We start from the raw sequence: 17949 nt of genomic DNA on the forward strand, positions 1-17949 counted from the left end.
GTGCTGTGCGACGCAGCCTGGCGCGACGTCGAGGTGGGCTCCCGCGTCGCGACGCGAGGTGCCCGGTGTAGAGGCTCCAGATGACGTGGCGAAGAGTCACCGCGTCGATGTCCTCAGTTCGGGTTCGCGGTCGGTGGCGCGTGGCGCGTCATGGGAGGCTTGGCGAGGTCGGGGAAAGGCTGCCCGGAGTTTGCGTCGCGGTTCCCGGCTCCTGGCTGCGGCGTCGGGCTGGTCGAGCCGCCGTCGGGCTTCCCCACCTTGGCCACCCTCCATGGCTGCCGCGTCGGGCCTGTAGAGCCGCCTCAGGCTCGCACATGCGCACTGCTGCGCCGCCACCAGACGAGCAGGCGACCGCACCATGGCCGGCGAGCGCTCGCAAGTAGGCTCCCACCGGGGCGTGCCGCTGCGCAAGCACGCGGGCTAGCTGCCACGTCGGGCCACCTTGCGCTAGCACGCAAGCGCCGCGCAGGCACGCGAGCTAGCTGCCGCTCCTTGGTCTGGCAGCCGTTGTCGCCTTGAAGATGTCTGGCGTCGGCGCGATGCCGGACTTCACAAGCGGCTGCGCGGCCTCCCTTCCACCTCCGCTTGCGCTTGCGCTCAGGCCCTTCAAGTCCGATGGTGTGGCGTCCTCGATGTCGGCCTGAGGATGAGCGGCAGGCGTGCCGTCGTCTGGAGGGTGTGGAGGGGGGCACGCCGCCGCCGAAGAAGGGCTCATCGGTGGTGACCACTGCCGGGAACGAGTTTCGGCCCACCTTCCAGAACTCGAACTCTGGTGACGCGGCTTGTGATGGCGAGGACCTCTCGGACTCGCATTGCGGCGGCGGCGGAGGAAGCGCCCCCACGACGCCATCGGTCGACAGCGGCTTGTGCTTGCTCTGGCCGCGTCTCGGATCAGCGATGGTACTTGTCGGCGTCGGTGTGGCAGAGATGGTGGAGGCATGGATCCTCCTTACCTTTGTGGCGGCGCAAGGCCTGAGAAGAATCCGGTGTGGGCTGACGCTTGAGAAGACGAAGGCGGGCGCAGCCGGTCCTGCCTTATCCTCGTAACCAAGGGCGACATACGGGAATACGTCACCTGCAACTGGGCCCAGCTACGCTGTAGACGTAGATCAGGGCTGGGTCGTGGAGAAACATAATTGCAATGACAAGTTTTTAATAGGGTGAATTGCAACGGTGTTTTTGAAAAGTTAGGGTTTCTTTGGCACGGTTTATGTCGGCTTCGGCTTAGCGTGAAGTTGTTTTGTAAGACAGGGTTAAAATGAACTAGAAGCCGAAAAAAACTAGTTTTTCTGGTTTCATCGGTAAAGCCGTTTTGGATGAGCCGTGCTAAAAAGAGCTTTAATACAAAAATCTTTTTTAATACTCTACAACATCCCAACAGGCCTAAATAGGATCCAACAGGCCTGCCGAGGCCCATCCGGCCGGCACAGCCCCACGAGGCCGCGACGTCCCCTCACCATTTCTCCCTCTCGCTTATTATTATCACCTCCCCAAAACCACTCATCATCCTCTGCCTCCGTCCACTCCCGGCGCCGTGCCTCCATGGCCACCACCACGGCGACCCCGCCGCAATGCTGGCGAGGACTCCCCGCCTCGGCGCGGGCACCTCCACCTCTCTCCTCTCCCCTCCGGCCGCGCCCCGTAGCCGCTCCCTTTTATCCCCTCAGACGTCGCATCGCCACTGCTACAGCCAGAGGAAGGCGAGCCGCACTGGCCTGCTCCCCCAGGTACCGAAATCCCAGCAGATCAAACATACCTCCTGGTTCCAAGCGCCGTGCAACCACACTTGTGGCGTTCTCTTGTTGGATTTTTGTTTAGGTTACTTCTGTGTGCTGTCCTCGTGCAGGTGCACGCTGGAAACGGCCGGCCCTGGCTTCGACCCTCTGGGGCTCTACGAGGAGGGGTCTGATTCGCGGTCGCGGTCTCCCCTGTCGACCTTCTTTGGTATACTGGCGCCGGTGTTTGGGAGCTCCAGCGGCGGTGGTGCCAGGAGGGAGAAGGCGTCCTATGGCCGAGGAGCAGCAGGTTGCCAATTCAGAGCTATTTCCTTCGCTTTTATCAGGACTAACACTTAGGAACGATTTTGATGGGTTATGCAATAATGATATGTTATCGCACAAGTTAGTTTGGTTTAGTGGTATGCTTCATTAGGTTATATACTAGAACCCCCTCATCCCAAAATAACTGATGTTTTATTTTTGTCCTAAGTCAAAGCATTTCAAGTTTGACCAAATTTATACAAAAGAATATCAATGTTTAAGATACCAACTAAGTATTGTTAGATTTACCATGAAATATGTTTTCATATTGTATATATTTGGTGTCATAAATATTGATGTTCTTTTCTATAAATTTAGTCAAACTTAAAATGGTTTGACTTAAGACAAACCTAAAACATCAGTTTTTTTGGGACGGAGGTAGTAAATTTTTAAGTGAATCTTAGTGAAGCAAAACAGTGGTGCTATGCACTTGTGTCAAAGTGTTACAAAATCATATAATCTAACTAGTGTTGTGGACAGATGAAGGAGAAACGTACTTCCATGTTAGTTAAGGAAATAGCGCAGTTTAAAGCAAAGATGATCTATTTGGACTTGACAAGCCCAAATAACCTCAACACCCTTGAAAACAAAAGTTAGAACCCATATATTGCATCAATTTGGATCTGGTTCATGACAAGTTTCTTAAAATACCAACATTCTTTTGCCTAATCAATAATGTGTCTCATATCATGCTTAAATTTTACAATTTTCTTCAAATTTATCTGCTCTATCATCTTGGCACTGCCTCTTTGACTGCTATTTTTTCAAGTTTTTAACAGCTCAGATCAGTTCTGGCGATGGATTTGCTGGATCCACTTTCTTTAGCCAACCAGTCTTTGCTGTTTAAAATGTGTCTCAATCCAAGTACCTTATCTTTTGAACAGCTGCAATTGAGGATAGCTCCATTGATATTGGTGACTTCTTCAAGGGCCCTCTACCTGGGAAGTTCCTGAAGCTCCTTGGTTTTTTGGCCTTGTCTCGGCTTGGTGTGTATATACCCTTGGGTGGGGTCAACCGAGAAGCTTTTGCTGGGAACCTTGACCAGAACAGCCTGCTGGGCACTTTAGATTCTTTCTCTGGTGGAGGTATTGGCCGGCTTGGAATTTGCTCCCTTGGCATTGTACCATTTATCAATGCACAGATTGTGTTTCAACTCCTTGCACAACTCTACCCAAAATTGCAAGACCTTCAGCGGAAAGAAGGGGAAGCAGGAAGAAAGAAGGTTCTTCAGTATACAAGATATGCTTCGGTTGGATTTGCAATTGTTCAGGTTATGTTCCTTGAAATATTTGAGAAGTGGATTTTTGATGCAAAGATGACTTGACAGTGAGAACCTTAGATTTTTCTATATTATGATATTGGTTCAGTAATGAAACTTCCTTGAACTTTGTTTTAAATGTGAGGTGACTCCAGCAACTGATTGAAAAGTTGAAATGTCAAGAGCACTATAGGATGCTTGAAGTTCCTTGTAGATAGCCTGGCACCAGTGAGCAGAACTCATCTGTCTAAACCTCCATAGACTTGCACTTTTTACATGCAAAACTAAACTGACTTATACCTGGGAAAATGCTATGACTTTATACAAGTGTGACATAGCTCCAGTAGGTCAAACTAGCTGGCATAACATAAAAGATAGGCTGGAACTTGTTTACAGATGCTAACATTAATATGCTTTGGAAAATTACCTGTATTTTGATTAAGAAAAGAAGTAAGATTATAGCATACACAGTTAACGTTTTGCTTGTCCTGTCAGTAATTTTTTGTCTGTAATGCTGTGTCTAAATCATGTTGTTATAAATAAATATGATATTGTCTGGTTTTTTTTACTGCATGTCTTGTTAGTACGCATTTGTTGTGGCACAGTGCGATCATTTATGATGTTATTTTACCTTGAATGCAAGTTCATTGTTTTATTTATATATGGTGGGGTTGTAAAAAATATCATTATTTATTTTTAGGCCATTGGACAAGTTCTTTATCTCCGTCCTTATGTGAATGACTTCAGCACAGAATGGGTTCTAACATCTGTGACATTATTGACACTTGGATCGGTCTTTACTACTTTCATTGGTGAAAGAATATCTGATCTGAAACTTGGAAATGGAACATCCCTTCTTATATTTACAAGTATAATATCATATTTGCCTGCGTCATTCGGGAGGACAGTTGTGCAGGCATTTCAAGATGGGAATTATGTTGGACTTCTCACAATCATATTGTCATTCTTTCTATTAGTCCTTGGGATTGTCTATGTCCAAGTAAGCAAATATTCATTTCAAGGTATATTTACAGACTTTCTTTCAATGTTCTAACTGCCTGGGGATTTCGATTTCAGGAAGCTGAGCGCAAAATACCCCTCAACTATGCTTCTCGTTACAGCAGTCGAACTGGGGGACTTCAGCGATCTGCATATCTACCATTTAAGGTTTCATACTAAATATACTTTTATTTGAGTCATGATGTTATGGACAAGGATCAAGAGATGCAAGAATGGAGGGGGGAGGTTAGGAGAACAGGAGACGGCATGGGTACACATGGTACCACGGGTTGATTGGGAGAGCAAGGAGATAGAGGGAAATCCCATCGATTTTGCTTAACCTTTACTGATAGCCTCCCCCTCTGTATATGGAGGAGGTTACTTGTCCCGCCAACTACCTAGATTGTATCTTAGGCACAATCCAATCTAGTTACAGTCATATCTCAATGATCCTAATTATAAAAGGAAATACATGAATAGTGGATACTCGTGGGCCCTACATGGAGCCCACGTGTCCAACCTTTTGGGCCAGCACTTATACTGCCGGCCAATCATGACACATAACTTTCAATATATTTTGCATGTTAAAGTGAATTTCCATTTGAAATTTTGGCTCTTCTGATCTGAAATACCAGTGTTTCCAAACTATCATCAGCTTAAATTTTATTAACTTTGTGGTGAAGTGTAAATTTGCTTTGAGTTTTACATCATATGTTGATATTCATTTGTTAGCTATGTTTTTGTTCTGAACAAGATTAGACCTAAAACCTCATATTGAAACTATGTGTTATTCGCAAGCATGGTGTAGCTTGTAGTGGAGCATATAAGCTTTCATTTTAGAGGTTTGCATTTCAACATTAATGTTTATATTATATTATCCTTTATTGTTGTACATACTGAATTCTGTGTGAGCTGTTGTTGGGGCTATATGATATCTGAGAAGACAGATGCCATATGTATGAAACAGGACTAGATCAGTTCACGCAAATGTTCTTGTAGATTTGACCATGATGATTTGGAGCCTGTTAGGGTCCTCATAAATAGCATGTTTGTCAGCAATAAAAAAACGTTTATTTTGTTCCTAGGCTCATAGCCTTTGTTCTATCTTTCAAACTCGTCATAATCAACTTGATTTTAACTTCTTTTTGTGCAACCTTGTAAAATACCAAAGGATGTATTAATTACTTCTATACCGTTATGAGCAGGTCAACAGTTCTGGCGTCATGCCTATCATATTTTCTACATCTTCACTGGCTTTGCCTAGTACTTTGGCACGGTTCGCTGGCTTGGACTTTCTTAAGAAGTCTGCCATAGCCCTTAATCCAGGAGGTAAACTGTCTTGATTTCTAGTTAATTGAAATTGCTGCATTTTTCAGGAGAATACCAAGCTCATGAATTACTTGTTCACAAACTAAGCCCAATTTTAATTTTCTGCTGTAGGTGCTCTGTATCTTCCAACTAATATATTGCTTATAGCCTTCTTCAATTATTATTACACGTTTCTCCAATTGGATCCTGATGATCTTAGTGAGCAATTGAAGCGGCAAGGTGCTTCGATACCGCTTGTGAGGCCTGGAAAAAGTACAGCTGCTTATATTAAAACAGTGAGTTCTGACACTTCCATTAAAGTAGATGCTTTTCTTCAATTCTGATACACATGTTTCAACTACTTACCTTATTGTTGTAAAATGTGGAAGCTGTCTATATGCAACTTTATGACATGTTCCCCTCAACAAAAAAGAACTTTTGGGATATACAAAATCCTACCTAGTAGGACTGGGAAATTGTTGGTGGGGTCCTGTGACAAGTTTGGAAAACTGATAAAGTGGAAAATGATTATTGTTTTCCCAAAGAATCTTTTGACCCATGGAGTGGAGTTTGTGCTTTTGCAAATTTGAGGAAGTGTAGTTGAAAGATATAATTTTTTGCAAAAGACGTGGGCTGGGTGGTGTATATTCTCAGATACAAAGATGTCATCACATCTAACTGGCATGCCCACTAACTCATGTATTGCATTTGAAAGGTTTATGTAAGGTTAGTTGATTTTACAGAAGTGTTGTGTGAGAATGATGGTTTGTTTTTTACAATGATAGATATTGCTGCTAGATAGGTTTTCTCTGTTCTTGCAGCTGGGAACTGCTTGCAAATGACGTTTTTACTTATGTGTTTCGTTGCAATATCTTAACTATTGTGGAACCTGGCCATATTTTTAAAAGCAATTGATAATTTTAAAAAGCAACATGAAGTGTCCTACATTCTGTCCATAACGTCTTGGTTGGATATAAGTCTGTGACTTTGCCAACTCCCTTTATCTTATATTTTATTGAGACAATTATGTCATTGCAGGTTCTAAGTCGCATATCTGTCCTGGGATCTGCATTTCTGGCTGTGCTAGCTGCTGGACCATCTGTAGTTGAACAGATAAGTCACTTGACAGCATTCCGGGGATTTGCTGGGACTTCAGTGCTTATCCTTGTTGGATGTGCAACAGACACAGCTCGGAAAGTTCAAGCAGAAATAATTTCCCAGAAATATAAGAATATTGAGTTCTATGATGTCAACCGTTTTGACCAATAGTTGATCTCACTGGTCATTCTTTTCAACCTGTACTTAGATTTCTAATTGTGTAATTGGATATTGGATCCGTAAGGCCATAACTAAGCATTTTCTTATTGTTCACCTGGATCTTAATTTTTCTACTGTGTATAGCACTTAAATCTATACTTAAGGTACATAAATCATTCATCTGTACACTAACATGTCAGAGCACTCAAGCCTTAAAGCTATGAATGCTCATTGTTATTCACAATCTTGTTGCTGATGATGTAACATAATTTTGTCCTTCAGAAAAAGGAGCTTAAATGATGATTCCCTTCCATATTTATTTTGTTTAACTTTATTAGATCATCTGAAGAACTGGCTGAATGGTCATGATTTCTATGAGGCAAGGTGAGATGTACTAATTAAATAGGGCTGGAGAGTTGAACTCAGCTGTTTCATTTTGTACACCACTGTGAACATGCACAACTCATTTTCTCATCTTATGTGCGTAGTTTCTCTTTTTTTTCATGTTTTTATCTTGTGGTTTTATTATTATGTGACTAAGTTCTGCTTTTTTTCTCCCCAATATCTAGCTTTGACTCGTGCAAATAGATCAATATGTTTTCATTGATTTTGCACCTGAAGTTGGCACATTTGATAAAATTGTTTTGGTGTCTGCAATATTCATTTCCCTGAACCATTAGTTCATCATTCAAGCATTATGTCAACATCTTTAACAATAAAACAATGCAAAAATGGAAGAGGGTTATGAAAATTTAGGAGCCTTAGCTGTTACACAGAGAGTGAGACCATCATTTGTTTGATTCACAAGTCTCTTCAACCTCTTTTGACTTCATGAATGCATGTTATTTACTATTCTTAGACATATCTGTAGAGAAAAGTGGCTGACCATTCTGTGTTTTTTTCTTTCTAAAAGTTTTAAGGCTATTTGAGAAGTGGCTGTGGACCTGTTCATGGGCTGTTCATCTTAGCTTTTCTTTTCTATCTTCAGCCTGTTCAGCTGGTGCTGATACGATTGTATACGATCGTGGATTATTACTGTTGACTGGTTTGGTGTGAGAGAAAAATATTGTTCTGGCTGGAAATTTACGATCGTTTACGACCAAGCGAACAGGCTGAGCCTGGCCTGAGCTGTGTTATGGATCTGTCAGTGTTAGGATTAATCTTGTCATATAGGCATAAGTGTTAAACATGCTTGTATGAGCCTAGATGACTTCTGGATGAGAGCTACATGAAGACAACAGCTCTGAAGTTTCATGTACTAGCTAGTTGTTAGTTGAGTGAGTCAACTTGAAGTTTACCACTGCAAGAAGCAAGCTGCTGCGGTGAAAATGGAGCAAAATTGATTTTTACTTAGCTAGCAAGTAGGGTTTGAGCTGTGTACTATTAGGCTGGTTCCTGTAGCAGTAGTGTAGTAACCGACCTGAAAGTCCTATAAAAGGGGCAACAACTCTCCTGTGTACAAGAGAGTTTGAGACATATACTCCCTTCGTTCCAAATTATAAGACGTTTTGGCTTTTGTAGGTATATTGTTTTTGCTATGTACTTAGATATATACTATGTCTAGATACATGATAAAAGAAATATACCTATAAAAGTCAAAACATCTTATAATTTGGAACGGAGGGAGTAGAAGATAGGGCTTGGTTGTGAAGATCAAGCTAGTGTATGGTGTGTAGTAAGCTAGTGTGTATGTGTAGCTTGGTTGTGAAGATCAAGCAAGATGTGTAAGCTTGTAGTATGAAGCTATAAGACCAGTATAGTACAAACTTGTGTTACTAGCTACCTGTGTTATTGAAAGAGAGAATCAAAGTGATTTTGTTTCCAACTGTCAGATCGTATTGAGAACACTATTATGATTTGTTCACACATCTGTGCATAATTACATATATCAGAGTCAAGTCACTATATATTGAAATTAGATAAATATTCTCTTTGGAAAGAATTTTTTTTAATATTTCGCATCCGGTAATGCTTGGGCAAGCTTGATGACCCTTGAAGGTTCAGCCTTTGAGGCCCAACCTAAAGTTTTGCCTGACCTGGTTTTGGAACAGATCTTATAAACTGACCCTCCTTGTGCCAGAAAGAACCAGCTGAGACACAATGCCTCTTTTATGTGGTGGCCATGGACCAATGAGAAGAATCATTCCCACATACGCTTAAAACCAAAATTTTTGCTGTAGGTGCTTTGAATGCAGCATCCTGAATGTGTTTTTTCCACAAAAAATTCAAGCCTAAGATTTGGAGGAGACTTCTTGAGTTCTTTCACTTAGTACTTATATTCTGATGGTCGTTAATAATGGTTCGCTGGAACCACGGGGCATTTTATTTTAGCAACTCCTGCTGCAGAAATTTAATAATGGTTGGCTGGAACCATGGGAACCATGGGGCATCACTAAGGCAGAAATTTCATGCTGCAGAATCGTCGGGCTCATTAAGGACATGTACAATAATGTTGTGACTAGTGTTCGAAGAAGTGATGGAGCCACGGATGACTTCTCGATTAGGACATGACTACATCAAGGATCAGCTTTGAGCCCTTATCTGTTTGCCCTAGTGATGGATGAGGTCATAAGGGATATACAAGGGGACATTCCTTGTTGTATGCTTTTCGCGGACGATGTAGTGCTAGTTGATGAAAGTTGGACATGAGTGAATCAGAAACTGGAGTTATGGCGGGAGACTTTAGAGTCAAAAGGTTTTAGACTCAGTAGAACTAAAACTGAGTATATGAGATGTGACTTCGACACTACTACTCGGAAGGAGGAAGATATTAGTTTGGAAGGTCAAGTACTGCCTAGGAAGGATACTTTTCGATATTTAGTATCAATGCTACAGAGAGACGGGAATATTGATGAAGATGTTAGCCATAGAATCAAAGCAGGGTAGATAAATTAGTGCCAAGCATCTAGTGTCCTATGTGACAAAAGGGTACCACAGAAGCTAAAAGGTAAGTTTTATAGGACGACGATTAGACCTACTATGTTGTATGTTGCAGAATGTTGGCCTACGAAAAGACGACATGTTCAACAGATAAGTGTCGTGGAAATGCGTATGTTGCGTTGGATTTGTGGTCATACAAGAAGGGATCGAGTTCCGAACGATGATATACGTGATAGATTAGGGGTAGCACCAATTGAAGAAAAGCTTATCCAACACCGGTTGAGATGGTTTGGACATGTTCAACGGAGACCTCCAGAGACATCGGTGCGTAGTGGAATCCTAAGCCAGTATAGTAACGTGAAGAGAGGCAGAGGAAAACTGAAATTGACTTAGGTAGAGACAATAAAAGGAGGCTTGAAAGGATGAAATATACCCAAAGACTTAGCCTTAGATAGGAGTGCGTGGAAAATAACTATTCACGTGCCTGAACCTTGATTGCTTCGGCTGTGTTTTAACTCTAGTCTACCTCCAACTTGTTTAGGATTTAAAGGCTTTGTTGTTGTAGTAGCAGTAGCATAGAGAATTAAACTAATTTGTCCGTGGCTCCTGCCATCTATCCTGGACCTTTATTGTCGTTGTCCTTGAATGATCGCAAGCATTTCTTTGACTGCCTCACCCTCAGGTATACTGTAGGTGCCCTCTGCATGGTGCAAAGAGGTCATGTGCACCCAGATGGCATCTTCTAGTTGCTGACCCATTTCTGAGAAGAGCAGCACCGGAGATTCAAGTTGACATTTGACAGGGGCATGCCTCTTTTCATCAATTAATTGTGCCACAGGATATATTTGATGTTTGTCACTATTGTTTTGCTGTCTCATTATTAAAACATGAGAACAAGCAAAACCTTTGGTATCACTACAGAGTGTATTAACACTAACTAGGAAGTTGCTCACATGTCGGACAAGACTATAAGACACAAAGTGCTATTTTATTTCCTGATGAAGGTCTGCTGCTAATTGGATCATAGAAATCTGAACTGACATGTATATTTATCAGGTAACCTATCATCTTTCAGTCTCCATTTCTGTTTGCTGTATTTAGAATTTATAGAAGATACGTCATCTTATGAAAATACCTGGAGTTGTCTTGCCCTTTTCCACATGTACTCTGGAGGATAAGCGAGTTCTGAGTACAGACGGCACATGTGTGGGTCGAGTCTAGAGAGAAATGATGACAGTATCAGGTTGAAGATTTCACTCAAATCAATTTTATTTTGTGCATATTTCTCTCCTATGTGGGGGGAAGAGTGTTTCAGCATCTAGGGACACTGGGTAAATCCAGTTTAGTTGACATGCTAATTGCTAGCTAACTTCTGATTATGTGCGCAACCTTGTTTTCATTGTGTTACACATATGAACCTTGGCCTAGATGTCTTTCTTGTCTTCCTTGCAGGTTCTGTTTTTAAGGATTTGTTTAATCCACAAGTGTCATATTTTTGTTGCTATTTGCTACCTCTGAGTGGGACTTAATCATTTATGCGGGAGTTAAATTTCAAAAACCTACAACTATTGTGACATATCACACATGTATCAAGTAAGCACAACTTCTAATCCTATTTCAAATCCCTACAACTATTTTTACATATGTACCAAAAAGCTAGTACATCTTTGTGACCACATGACAATGTGGCCCCACATGTTATCCTCATGGCATGCAACATGGTTCCATGAGGCTAACATGTGGGACCACATTGTCATCTGGTTATATAGTTGTAGCTTTTTGAGACTGTCAAAATTGTAGTCCTTTTGAAATAGGCCACTGTAGTTTTTTTTTATACACATGTTAAATTAGTTTTAGGTTTTCGAAATTTACTCTTTATGCTAGTTCAGATGATACCACAACAATAGAAGCAACTTTTGGCGCTACCCTTGAATCTGGGCTTTCCAAGCTTTTTAAGTTTTGACTGTCAATATGTAAGGGGTGAGAAATCTAAATCAGCCACATGATATTGATGTGTAGATCCATATACTATACATCTTTCGTTGATATCTAAAGACATTATATTTACGATAACAGCAATAATGGTACCTTGTAGATCGTGCCAATATCCAAAATAATGTGTATATGCCATTCGAGTTTGCTAATGCCAAACTATAGCAATTATATCCTGATGTTCTTTCCTGACATAAAAATAAATCATATGCTTAACCCTAGCTCCCTATCTATTGACCAGCAGCACAAGATTTTTGCATTGAAGTAATAAAATAATGAAAGCAATATAAAGTGTCAAGCCTATGCAATGCGCTGCCCCTGCCAAGCACCACAGGGCACCCTGGCAACCGAATGAAGCAGCACCTCTATGTTAGGCCTTCACCTAACACACAAGCATTTATGTGCTTCCATATTTCCCAAGCCACTAGGATGATAAGGGTATTATGGCCTTCGTGCTCAACTCTGAGACTGTCTCCAACGGCGTGACCTAAACGCAAAAATGCGTCACGTACAGTGTTTTGGGTCCCCAAAACACTCTCCAACCGAAGACCAAAAGCAGCTACGCATTCTGCGTCCTCGGCGAGTTGGGAGGCAATTCTGCGTCCTCGAAGAGAGCCGACCCAAACCTGCAGTGGTGGGCCCGTAGGAGCCGTCGGTGTAGGGAGCTTCCCCTGGCGCGGCGAGCCCTGCCCCGCGCTGCGGCCCACCTCCCCGCCGGCGCGCGCGGCAAGCTTGCTCCGGCGCGACGAGCCCTGCCCCGGCGCGCGGCCCACCTCCACCTCGGCCACGCCATCCTCCTCACCTCCGCCATCTCCCTCCTCCGCACGGGATCGAGCGCGGGCGCGATTTCCGCCGGGGCGCGGGCGCGAGCTCCGCCGGCGCGGGCGCCACCGGCCGGATCCGGGAGAGGGAGGCTCGGGGAAGAAGAAGGGGAGGGAAGGGGCCCGGATCCGGCCAGGAGAGGGAGGGAAGAAAGCAGGCCGCGTCCGCGGCGGGCGCCGCTTGCTCCGAGTGCCGCTGGCGAGGCGCTGCTGCCGCCTGGGGAGAGGAGAGCGAGGGAGCATGGGGATTTGGGGCTCATCGTTGGAGAAGTCGAGAATGGGGTGCATCGGAGATTTCACTGTGCCTTACCTAAACCATCAAATGCGTATCCGATTTGGGTCAGCCCGTTGGAGTCAGTCTGAGAACACCCTTTATAGTACAACACCACCAGCTGGAGAAATGATTGTTCATTCCTTGAGGAGCAAAAGTTGTTGGCCCACAAGATCATCGGCTCAGGTGAGTGAACCACTCACAAGTCTTGTCGAGCACCCACTAGTGTTGCCGAGCACCCACTAGCTGTGCCGACCACGAACAAGCGTTGTCCGTCCCCACACACTATGGCTGGAGCTAGAAGAAGAAGGGAGAACAGAGCAAACACGCACACACAATACAAGACACCAGCGTTGGCCGAAGCCCTGTCTGTGAGATGGTAAATCTAAACTCTCTTTACTGAGTCGTCGTGGTAGTCTATTTATACAACTCTATCCATCTAGTCCTAGCACAACGCACCTGCTGTAACAGTAACTAGATAACATACATGGCTGACTCTGTGCCGGCCACTACATGTGCCTACAGTGCTGTAGGTGAGCCGAGCGGCGCCTGCACCTGCAGCGGCTACAGTGTCACAGCAGGGGTCTTTCGACGCCGCCTTCCCTTGCTGTGTTCACATAAGGTAGCAGTAGATTATCTAACAATCTTCCTCTAATCCTACTGCTAACCCTTGTACCCACTGCATGCCGATCATCTCCTTCAGCTCCGTGAGTCGAAGACGTCCGAGCGGCTTGGTGAGGACGTCCGCGAGTTGCCGACCAGTTTCGACAAACTCGATGACAATCTGCCCTCCATCGACACAGTCCCTGAGGAAGTGGAACTTCACGTCGATGTGTTTACTCCGGTCGTGCAGAACCGGATTCTTCACGAGGGCGATGGCGGGCTAGTTGTCCACCATCAGTGCTGGTGGGTGAGCTTCCACGCCGGTCAGCTCGCCCAGCAGCCGGCACAACCACACAACTTGGCACGCCGCTGTGGCCACTGCTACGTACTCTGCCTCACATGTAGATAGCACAACCACCTTCTGTTTCAGCGACAGCCATGAAATTGGGGCTGACCCGAGGAAGACGAGCACGCCAGAGGTGCTCCATCGCCCGTCGATGTCCCCCGCCATGTTTGCATCGCTGAACACAGTGAGTTGTAGCCTACTTCCGCCATTCTTAGGGAAAATGATCCCTTGATCCACCGTTCCCTTGACGTAGCGCAGTAGCCGCTTCACCACAGCCCAGTGATCCTCTTTGGGATCCTCCATGAAGCGACTGACGTAGCCCACGGCGAACGCAATGTCTGGCCTGATGTAGACTAGGTAGTGCAGACTGCCGACGATGCTCCGGTAGAGTGTTGCATCCACCTTCGCCGCGGTGCTGACCTTTGTCAGCTTCAGCCGCTCCTCCATCGGAGTCACGCATGGCTTGCACTCAGCCATGCCGCTCCTCTCCAACAGCTTGGAGGCATACACGCTCTGACCGAGCGTGAGTTCCTCCTTCCCCTGTCTTACCTCGATACCGAGGTAGTAGGAGAGTGCGCCGAGATCGCTCATTCGAAAACGAGCCAACATCTCACGCTTGAAGCTATTGATGTCCTCCATAAGCGCACCGGTGACGATCAGGTCATCCACATACACGCCGATAATGAGCTCCTCCTTCCCCCGTCGCCGTGTGTAGAGCGTGTGCTCGGTTGCGCACCGTTGAAACCCAAGCTCGCCCAGCGTGGCGTCAAGCTTGGCGTTCCATGCTCGAGGGGCCTGCCGTAGCTCGTAGAGTGCCTTGCGCAGGCAGAGCACCCTATGCTCCTTTTCCTTGACGGCGAAACCTGGAGGTTGCCTGACAAAGACTGTCTCTGCCAGTTCGCCATGAGGAAGGCCGATTTAACGTCCAAGTGATGGATGCGCTAGTCCTTTGCTACTGCCAAAGTAAGTAGCAAATGGACTGACTCCATGCGTGCTACTAGCGCAAAGACCTCCTCTAAGTCTATGCCCTCGCGCTGAACAAAGCCTCGAGCAACGAGGCGCGCCTTGTGTTTGACAATGGCACCGAGCTTGTCTCACTTTACCTTGTACACCCACTTTAGGCTGATCAGATGGCATCCTGGAGGTGGATCAATGAGCTGACAAGTCTCGTTTTCTTCAATCGCCTTCATCTCCTCCAGCATCGCCCGTCGCCAGTTTCCATCACGCTCGGCTAGCGCGAACGTGGGTGGTTCCTCTGCACTGACGAGTAGTAGCTCTGCATCGTTGAGCAGCCTGGCCGCCAAACCTGAGGGACCTATGTCGCCAACGATGTTGTCCAGCCTGTGAAATCACACCTCCTCACCTTCATGGTAGGCGTCCATGAACTCAGTGATGTTACTTGGAGGTGAGGCGAACTCGATCGACGTCGATGGAGTTCCCTTTTCCGTCAGAGTGCTCAGCACAACACCTGGAGTGCTCGACACTTCTTCTGGACAGCTCATCATAATTCCTGCAGTGTTCAGCCATACTGTAGGAGTGCCCAGCCTCAGTCTTAGAGTGGTCGACACCACTGCAAGGCGTCTTGGCTCCACCACGGGAGTGCTCGGCACCTATCCAGGAGTGGTCACCACCACTACAGAACCTCCCGGCACCACTCCTGGCGTGCTTGGCATCCCTCCAGGAGTGCTCGGCACTCTTCCCTGAGTGCTCGGCATCCCTCCTGAAGTTCTCAGCACTATCCTAGGAGTGTTCAGCTCTACCGCCGGAGTGCTCAACACTCCTCCTAGAGTGCTCGACACCTCTTCCCCCAGCGTCTCCACCACCGTGGATGACCAAATGCTCGACGACGAAGGTGCTGGTGAAGCCGCCAGCTTCCCCGTGCTCGGACTGCTCTAGTCCCAAGCCGCCTCCTCGTCGAACACAACGTCGCCCAAGACAAGCACCTTGTCTCCGCGTGGGTCATAGAGCCGGTATGCCTTGGTACCCTCCGCGTAGCCTAGGAACACCATGGGTGTGCTCCTATCCTCCAGCTTGGTGAAGTTCGGCTTTGTCTTCCTGACGTGGCCGATGCAGCCGAATGTCTGAAGGAAGGACACGCTCGGCTTGCGCCCATACCAAGCTTCGAATGGCGTCTTGCCCGTCAGGGCCTTGGTCAGAGCGCAGTTGAGGATGAACACCGTCGTGGTCACTGCCTTACCCTAGAACCTTGCCGGCATGCCTTTGGCCTTCATCATGGATCGGGCCATGCCGACCATCATCTGGTTCCGTCGCTCCACCACGCCATTCTGTTGTGGCGAGTATGGCGCGGTGTGGTGTTGCCCCACACCCTGATCCACGCAATACACAGCGAACTCCACTGAAGTGAATTCGCCACCGCAATTAGTCCTCAGCACAGGAGCTTCTTGCCGCTATCAGCCTCCATGCGTGTCTTGAACTTCTTGATCGCCGCCGCCGCTTCGTCCTTGCTCGTCAGGAGTTGTAGCCACATGTAGCGACTGCAATCATCCACAAGTAGGAGGAAGTACCGTCGACCACCGTTTTGTAGCGGGCGTGATCGGCCCACAGAGGTCGCCGTGGACGAGCTCAAGAGCTTCCTTCGCGCGATACTTGGCCGCCTTTGGGAAAGGTAGCCTCCTCTGCTTCCCGGCCAGGCAGCTGTCATACAGCTCGCCTCTGTGCTTGATGTGGGGTAGCCCTCAGACCATCTTCTCCAGCCGACCAAGAGCGTCGAAGCTGAGATGTTCGAACCGGGCATGCCACATCCATGGTTCCTCGGAGTGCCTTGCCGCCAGGCACACCGGCTGCTCTAGCTTCAGGTCGAGCAGGTACAACCGGTTCAGGGACCTCTTCACCTTAGCAAGAAGTCGCTGCTCTCGGTCCCTGATCCTAAGGACTCCGTCCTTGATCAGTACCTCGCTACCGCGCTCATCCAGCTGACCAATGCTGATGATGCTCGAACGCAGCTGTGAGATGTAATATACATCCATTAGCGCGTGGTGCTCCCCGTTCTGGCATCTGAAGATAATGGTGTCGCGCCCTTGGATAGCCACCCTTGAGCCGTCACCAAACTTCACCGTACCGGTAACATCACCGTCGAGCTCGGAGAATGATGCCTTGGAGCCCGTCATGTGGTTACTGGCACCAGAGTCTAGATACCATCGCTGCTCCTAGTTGGCGCCCACACGTCCGAGGTGGACTTGGGCACGTGGTTCATCGAGGTTGACGGTTTTTAGGGCCTTCCTAGGTCCTTCCACTGTCGTCGCCTCTTCCCTCTCCTCGGCCTCGACGTCGTGCAGTGCATAGAACGTCGCCATCAGGATAGTGGCCCCATCCTCATCATCGGCTTGCACCAGGTGAGCCTGAGCCTTCTTCTCCTGCTTGCGATTTGGGCACCCCCATGCCCAATGGCCCATCTTCCCGCAACACCGGCAGGCGTTGGGGTCGACCTGCTTCTTCTCCGAAGAATCCTTGCCGCGGCGCTTGCCATCGCCACCACGGCTAGAGGAGGCTGCCTTCCCGGAGTTCCTCCGAGCAGCCCACTCCTCTTCCATCAGCAGAAGTTTCTCGCTGTCCTTCGTTGCTGTCGCCTGCTCCAGACGCTCATCCACCGCCCGCAGACGACCTGTCACATCCTCAATGGTGAGGGTGGATAAGTCCAGCATCGTCTCTATGGAGAGAGCGATCTGGATGTACTTTGCCGGCACGGAGTGGAGGTACTTGGAGACCGCCTCCTCTTCATCGATGGTGACGCCGTGGCTCTTCAGCTTGCTAATGAGCGTCTGCAGGTGGAGGGAGAAGTCCTCCACCGTTTCACCATCCTTGAACTTGAGGTTGGCGTACTCCTGCTTCAGAAGCTGGGTCGTCGCCTTCTTTACGCGGTCGGAACCGACGCGCATCGCCGCAATAGCCTCCCATGTCTCCTTAGCAGAGCTCTTCGTCCCCAACGGCTCCCTGTACTCCGCCGATACAGCAGCGAGGATAGCTTCCAGCGCTGACATGTCCTCTTCTTCATTGTCGGTGCCCTTGTCAACAGCATTCCAGAGCCATCGGGCTCTGAGCTTGACCTTCATGGTCACCGACCACTCTCCATAGTTGGTGCGAGTCAGCGTCGGCCAACTGGTGCCGCTAACCTCCCGCATCGTGTGAACAACGACCTTCGGTCGTGGCTGACAGCC

The 17949-nt window shown here is 47.1% G+C and overlaps 1 protein-coding gene across 1 annotated transcript; it reads left to right on the forward strand.

The window, feature by feature from the left end:
- Positions 1-1448: 1448 nt before the first annotated feature.
- LOC136471794 (preprotein translocase subunit SECY, chloroplastic) lies at positions 1449-7047 on the forward strand. Its single transcript, XM_066469544.1, has 8 exons — positions 1449-1727; positions 1847-2025; positions 2924-3309; positions 3998-4297; positions 4375-4464; positions 5502-5625; positions 5737-5900; positions 6643-7047. The coding sequence occupies exons 1-8, from the start codon at positions 1543-1545 to the stop codon at positions 6871-6873; spliced, it is 1659 nt and encodes a 552-aa protein (XP_066325641.1). The 5' UTR covers positions 1449-1542; the 3' UTR covers positions 6874-7047.
- The last annotated feature ends 10902 nt before the right edge of the window (positions 7048-17949 follow it).

This window comes from Miscanthus floridulus, chromosome 8, assembly GCF_019320115.1.
Source record: "Miscanthus floridulus cultivar M001 chromosome 8, ASM1932011v1, whole genome shotgun sequence".
In the NCBI taxonomy this organism is placed as follows: domain Eukaryota; kingdom Viridiplantae; phylum Streptophyta; class Magnoliopsida; order Poales; family Poaceae; genus Miscanthus; species Miscanthus floridulus.